This window comes from Equus przewalskii, chromosome 2 (genome assembly GCF_037783145.1).
Source record: "Equus przewalskii isolate Varuska chromosome 2, EquPr2, whole genome shotgun sequence".
Taxonomy (NCBI): domain Eukaryota; kingdom Metazoa; phylum Chordata; class Mammalia; order Perissodactyla; family Equidae; genus Equus; species Equus przewalskii.
Window position 1 is genome coordinate 15479130 of NC_091832.1, and position 7635 is coordinate 15486764.

The window sequence follows — 7635 nt, forward strand, 5'->3', positions numbered from 1 at the left end:
AGCGAAGGTATGAGATGTCACTCCTGTGACTGGACTATGGAAGACTGTGTCTTCCACCCTGCTAGCAGACTGCCGTCCTTGCTGGCCATGGTGGGGAGACCCCTGTGGTAAGGAACTAAGGGCAGCTTCTGGTTAACAGTCTGTTAGTAAACAGTCAACAAGCTCAGTCCAACAACCCTTGAGGAACAGAAATTTTGCCAACAACTTAAGTGAGCTTACAAAAAGATCCTTCTCCAGTTGAGCCTTCAGATGAGAACCGAGCCCTGGCCAGTAATTTGATTGCAGCCTTGTGAGAAACCTTGAAGCAGACGACACAGTTAAGTGTGCCTAAACCCCTGACCCTTGGAAACTATGAAATCATAAATGTGTGTTGTTTTAAGCCACTAAGTTTGTGGTGATTTATGCAGCAATAGATAACTAATAAAGCACTACTCAAAATGTGTCATTACCATGCAGGTCAGAACCTTCTGAAAACCTGGGAAACTTTCTGAGGTCAGAATCAACTGCTATACCACTATACCAACTACCGTACCACTGAGTGTCCTGCAGCAACCCAGTCAGAGGCTTTTGCAGCTGACTCCACAGAGGACTCCCCTGTGAACTGAGTGACCAAGTATCACCTGGGTGACCTTGCAGGGTCTAGCCCCATCCTGTGCTGGGCCTTTGCAGACCATTTATAGTTCACAAGGAGCACGGCCTTTAAGGAAAGGCCATGAACACCAGATGGGGTTAGGGTTTTGTGCCAAGCAGATCAGCACGAGAGACATCCATCCCCAGAAAGGAACTGTGTTTTCAAGTACACATCTCTCCTTTTAGAGCACGCTATAATGGAGTACATGGCACTAAAAGAAGTACAGCCATGCTGGATGTACTATACATTTAATTAATCCCACTGAACAAACAGGAAGTGAGGTAGAGCCCCACAATAGTCCAGAATCAGAACTAGAGTAACTCGGCCAAAAAGTCTCTGTTAAGTTTTTTAATAATTCAGGTCAAAATGAGTTTCAATCAGTTAACTCATAATCAACAGGTTGCCTGTTTTTCTTTTTCCTCACCTACCGCCCTATTCTCTCTTCCACAATATTTTAAAGATGCCATTTAAATAAATGGATTTGTCCCGCTGCAGACGGCTGACCTCTGGATCTCCCCCTCTGAGGCTACAGAGTGGATTCATACAATTGTTAGTGGCAGCCTCCAACATCTCTTCCAAGTCTACAATTCTGTAAGTTTAGAGGCTGACCTTCCCAAATCCTGGCCATTGCTGCTGCCTCAGATTCTCTAGTCTCTAGCTAGGCATCAAGCACAGAAGGGGCAAGCCAAATCTCATCAACAGTGCAGAAATACCAGGATCACACACTCTAATCCAGCCAAGCCAAGTTGTTTATCATCCTCCATTACCCAACATTCTTGTTCCCAGATGAATTTGAAGCTGGAGTTGCAATAACTATTAAACAGCCTCAACCCTAATCTTAAACACTTTCAGTTACAAAGACTAAAAACAGTCCTCTCTGGAAAATGACTTGCCAACCTTTTTGTGGGAAGAAGAAATTCTTCTTTCTCTAATGCTCTGACTTATGGGGAGAACAGATGGAGATAAAGGAGAAGGAAAGTACACTGCCAGCTGTGATCCAGAGAGGATTCCAAAAGAGACTGATGTGATTCATTACCATCACAACTCAAAGTAATAATCACGACAGCATTTACATTCACACAGGGTCTCCTTCCGAGATGGTCATGATTCACCTACATGCCCTCAATTCTCATGTCACCTCCCATCAAGGCAGAGAACAGGGACAAGCAGGAGGTGACAGGTCCTTGCCATGAGAGCTGTCTGTCAGAGTCCACTCTCAGTGAGTCAGTCCCTGGAAGTTGGGTTCAGCGCGTGGAGGCAGGGCCATTGGCTGGCTTAGCAACGTGTCCATTATGCTGATTTTAGCATCTTGCTTCTCAATGTCCTCATATGGAGTCCAGGACAAGTCATGCTGTAACTTGTAGGCACCAAGGAAGTCATGTGGACAACTTGTTCCCCATTCCTAGAGAAAGCAAAGGAGTCAGCTCTGATCAGGGTAGGCAGTAAAGAAACTGAGCTCATTTCCTAATTATGCCACAAATTTCTTTTTTGGCTTTTCACTTCAGACCAGTCAGAATCAGCCTTGGAAAGCATTACAATACACATCAGATACCTCCCTTAACAGAGATGACTGTGAAATAATTTAGGCACATGTATATTTTTCAGGGTCATGTCTGGGCTCACATACCTCCAATTTTCTAGGAAACCATTTACCAATCCCTGTGCCTACATTTTCACATACACATGCCAAGAATTTCTCAAAGGCTAGAATAGCTTTTTGTGCAAAAAAAATAAATGTTCTTACCTTTGGCGAAATAATGGAAAAATACTGCTGACCACTCTCCCGTTTATAAAGGTAGTAAATGTTGCCAGGTTTTTTGATGATATTACAAGCTGCATGGTGCAAGTCAGCATCTCTGCGAGCATCTTCCAAAACCTAAGAGCCGCAGATGTAACAAATCAGGTACTGGAAGGAACAGGCACTCATATTCATCGATCATCCCAATCAAAATCTGAAACTCTTCAATGCTTAGGATATTGCTCCCCCATGGCAATGAATCACTACTGGGATCCAGATCATTCTGAAGAGACAAAAATTAGACTATGCTACTATGCTGCAAAAATGCCTTTAGAAGAATTATATTTCAAAGTGTTGAGCATTACTGGCTTTGAGTGGTTTTTAAATTTTTTTCCTATTTTTCTATAGTAAGTACATTTCTCTTATAACCAAAAGCATTTTTCCCCTCAAAATGCTTTACCTCACTGAACTTTCTCCCAGTGAAAAACTTATACTTAATCTCTTGGACTTACTCTATTTCACCCCACACCTCTGTATTTCTAGGAGGAGGGTGAAGATAAACAACCTACAATGATTACAAGTAAACTCAGTTAATCCTATGAATTAAATGAAGAAAATGAAAGCCTGCCTAAAAGCCAACTTACCTTCCTGGCTTGTTCTTGCAAATATTGGATTTGCTCGGCTATGATTGTGAGCTTGTTGGTGGCATTTGCTCGGATGAATTCATCAGCCTGAAGGCGAGAGAAACCCAAACTGTCAGTCAAAAAAGGATAAGACATCTATGATGTTCTTATTTAGATCCCAATGTGAGGTTATGACAATATCTTTGCTTCTGCCTATAATATTCTTCCCATCCTCACCATTCCCTCATGGACTCCCACTCACGTCAAAGCCCAGCTCAAACAGCACTGCTTATGGGAAGCCTACCCTGACATGACCCCACATCACACCACCAAGTGCTCTTTCCCACAGCTTTCTACCCTCTTCACTCTACAGTCTAGTCACACGGAACTTCTTCAGTCCTCCAATATGCCCTGCTCTGTCTTGCTACCAAATATACTGAATATGCTCTCTTCCCCATCTAATACATTTTCTTTTTTTTGTTGTTGTTTTTTTTTTTTTAAAGATTTTATTTTTTCCTTTTTCTCCCCAAAGCCCCCCGGTACATAGTTGTGTATTCTTCGTTGTGGGTTCTTCTAGTTGTGGCATGTGGGACGCTGCCTCAGCGTGGTCTGATGAGCAGTGCCATATCCGCGCCCAGGATTCGAACTAACGAAACACTGGGCCGCCTGCAGCGGAGCGCGCGAACTTAACCACTCGGCCACGGGGCCAGCCCCCCATCGAATACATTTTCCCCCTTGTTCTTTGCCTGACAACCCCACTTATTCCTCAGGTCTCCATTTATTTTCTCAGGTTTAAACATCTCTGAAATCAAGGATGGGTCTTATGACATGTGATATGGCTCTTATCACCTGCTATGTAGGAATCAAGCTATATACAAAAAGTATCTGTTAATCTGACGATTACCTCAGTTGAATTATTTACATCACACCTAGTTATATTTTAACTATAATTGCATTCCTAATTGTTACTTAAAATGTATTTTTAGAAGACTGCACTACGACCTAGACCTGAAACAAAGTTATAACGTACACAGAAGGCTGCCTGTCATGTGCTGGGAAATGCAACTGAAGGCAAGAGAAAGTGCTTAAAATAAATCAAATAATTTTCAAAGCTAGGAGAGACTGATGTGACCAAGTCTTGTATTGGGAAGGATTATCACTCAGGCATCAGAAATCTGTCAAAAACTTCCAGTTTACTTTCAAGAAAAGCTGATTAACTTCCAGTAGTATACAATTAAGTTAAGGAAAAGAAATTAGGAAGCTAAACTTGAACTAATTAATATTAAGAGAATTTGCTGATTAGTTGAGGAAGCGTAAGGTAAAAGCAAGGTATAAGCCAGTGTTAGGAGCAAACAGAAACAACTGAGTAAGCTGAGTCAATCATTTATCTGATCCGCAAATCCACATTTAACTACAGTGTGTCGAACATCACACTGGGCACTGGATGCATCAGCGAACATGAGAGAGAGGGCCCTACCCTCGTCAAGGTTACAGTCTGATGCAACTGTCCTTTAGAATATGAACCAAGTCACACATGTAATTTAAAATTTTCTAGTAGCCATGTTAAAAGTCAAAATAAGTTAAATTAGTTCTAATATCTTTAATTTAACCCAATATAGCAAAAAAATTATCATTTCAACATGTAATCAATATAAAAAGATTGTTAATGAGACATTTTACATTTCATATTGTGTATTTTATATTCACAGTACCTAACAATTTGGATGCTAAATTTTCATTGGAAATACTTGATTTATATTTAGACTTCACAAAATTTACAGTTCAAAGAGTCGATTCACATACTCAAGTTGTTCCAAATATACTTAAAAGTTTCTAGTAATTGAATCAATTATCAGCTTTTTAAATTTAAATTAATTGAAATTACATACAATTTAAAATTCAGTTTTTCAGTTGTGCTAACCATACATTCCAGGAGTTCAATAGCCGTATGTGGCTAGTGGCTACCATACTGTACAGCACAGCTCTAGGTAATACAGACACCAAAAAGAAAGGCAATTAAATAGTTTATATGTACTCGGAATAACGACACACTATTATGAAGGAAATAACCATAATTATATGGCAGGAGCAGATCAAAGATAACAAATGAATGAAGTAACTGGTTTAATAAAAGGGAATGGCGAGGACTGCGAGAATTAGGATGCATGTGTAGCCTCGAGGCATTCAAATTCAATTTAATAAAACTGTCATTTGGATGGGGTGGGGTTTAACCTTCTGCAGATGTGAAGGCCTCAGGGAGGATGTGACATTTGACGTGGGTCTGAGGGAAAGGAAAGGGCCCGCCATGAGGGAAAGAGTACCTATAATTACTAAGCACAAACTCCGGCCCCAAACACTCTGAGACCCTCTACATATATCATCTCATTGAATTCTCATAACGCCGTATGAAGTTGGCGATAACTTCATTTCCTCATTTTAGGAATTAGACTCAAAGAGGTGAAGTAACCTGTCCAAGGTTTGACAGCTAATAAACAGCAGTTGAAGATTTGAACACAGATCAGTCTGATTCCAAATTTTATGCCTTAACACCAGGGCTGCCAGCTTTATGAACACACATTAGTACCCAAATGGCATGTCAGAAGTCAGTCCTGCTAGAAAGCACACTTCAGTACACACACAGTAAATATGCTTGATTCAATTTGTGTCTAGAGTGTTTTTTAATTCAGCTTCTTAAAGACTGATAACATTGGAAAAATGGAGGCAGCACGATAATGCCTCCTCTATATTTCACTAGATTATAGGCTGAAGGACAAAAACCGTGTTCCTTCTTTCTTTGTTTCAGGCCACTGTAACAAACATGATAGTCACTCACCAACCCACGAAAATGTTTACCTAAGATTTGGCCCTGGCAGCCTCCCTCCAGATAAGAGCTCTGATTAAACAGACACAGGACACTCTCCTAATCCATAAAAGCTATACTTTGCTCCCCACCCCTCTAGAAAAGAGAAGGCACAAGGTTTGAATCACAGGAGTTTTCCTGAGCATTTGAATATTTAATTAAAAAAAAAACTAGTTATGGTGACAGATGGTAACTAGACTTTTGGTGGTCAACAAGATGCAGTCTACACAGAAGTCGAAATATAATGATGTACACCTGAAATTTATATAATGATATACACCAAGGTGACTGCAGTAAAAAAAAAATTAAATAAATAAAAATCTTCCCCATTGAAAGAAACAAAACCCCCCTGAAGTACAGAGATGTATCCGTGAAGGCATTTGAGCACATTCTTAAACATTTTTGAGCAAAATAAAGACCTCTGAATATAATCAAGGCCAAATGTGACACAAGGTTGAGGGGCTACATAAGCTTTAAAGCAGCAGGGCCCTATATCTGCACATCCTGAAGAGGATCCTACAGCTGGAAGTCTTGGTGAGAGATTAGATGGAATCTGGTTTTTCAGAGCTGTAGATGTAGGAGCTCTCCTAGTTCAAACCCTGCATTTTACAGATCAAGAAGCTAAGAAAAGTAATTTGCCTCAAGTCACAGTGCAAGTTAACATCAAAAGTGGGATTAAAACTCATGTGTCCAAACCCCCAGTACTGCTTCTATTATTTCACATTTTCTCCTTATTTTACCTCTTTTGGCAATCAATGTCTAAGCACTGGGAGTGGGAATTCCGTGTTCCGTGAACGAGGACAGCGGACAAATCGTAGAGTCCTTGCCCTTCCAGAGGATAAGTTTTACAAGCTTTCAGGTCACAGGTAAGCAGTTCAAAGTAAGTGGACTATGCATCCCGGTAGAACCTGCATTTGTAATCCTGAAGCTTCCCAGGAAACTTCTCCTCACGCGTCAAATGGGAAGAACAACAGTCCTGCCTCCTTAAAGGGCTGTGTCTCAAGGCCCAAATGCGATAATGAACAGTGAAAGGGCCTTGCACACCTGCCCACGAAGGGAGATTATGGGCACTCAAGTAGCAGCTTAAGGAGCCTTTTTGGTCTTCCTAAGATCAGAGTTCGAGTCAGGCCACCCACTCGCCACGACAATCCGTTTCCCCCGTGTGTGAACGGAGACCACAACACACGCCAACCCACGCTAGGTGGCTGTGAGGTCCGAGCCCCGAGACGCGGGGCCAAACACGAACGAAGACGGTCAGAGCCTTCCCCAGCCGCGCCTCCTCACCTTCTGCACCTGCTCTGCGAGCGCCACGAGGTCTAGGGGGTCCCCGACCCGGTGGGTGTGGTAGGGGCTCACCAGGGCCAGGCCGCCGGGGGTCGGGGTGAGCTCCACCAGGCCTCCTGCGACACACACCCGGGAACACAGGCCGTGAGAGCCCGCCCTCGGCCTCCCGCGGAGCCCGGGAGCCCAGCTGCCCCGTGAGGGCTTCTTGCCCCCTTCTGACTCCCGCCCTGCGTACCTCCCCGACCTGTCGCCGACAGAACTCCTTGGTTTTCCTGGACGCCCTCCGTCTGCCCCGCCGTCGCGTCGCTCTCCATGACAGCGCTCTATCCCAGTGCGCGCGAGGCGGAAGGGCACGCTCATAAAGGTCCGTGGGCGGGGCTTTCGTGCTCCCTGGCCACTGGGCGTCGGAGCTGCGACGCACGGCCTGCGCTCGGAGGCGGGACTCCGGCTGACGCACAGGGTTCCGCTGAGGGGCGGGGTCCAGGAAAGCGAAAGAGGC

General features: G+C 43.4%; 1 protein-coding gene across 2 annotated transcripts; it reads right to left on the reverse strand.

Annotated features, from left to right (window-relative positions):
• Positions 1-964: 964 nt before the first annotated feature.
• Positions 965-7634, reverse strand: C2H1orf50 (chromosome 2 C1orf50 homolog). Of its 2 annotated transcripts, none has more exons than XM_008529737.2 (5): positions 7372-7634; positions 7137-7252; positions 3014-3100; positions 2376-2507; positions 965-2033 (listed from the first exon to the last, which is right to left on the reverse strand). In XM_008529737.2, the coding sequence occupies exons 1-5, from the start codon at positions 7448-7450 to the stop codon at positions 1848-1850; spliced, it is 600 nt and encodes a 199-aa protein (XP_008527959.2). In that variant the 5' UTR covers positions 7451-7634; the 3' UTR covers positions 965-1847. The 2 variants fall into 2 exon arrangements, with proteins under 2 accessions (XP_008527959.2, XP_008527960.2); XM_008529738.2 differs by having other exon boundaries at positions 7381-7548.
• Between the last annotated feature and the right edge of the window lies 1 nt (position 7635).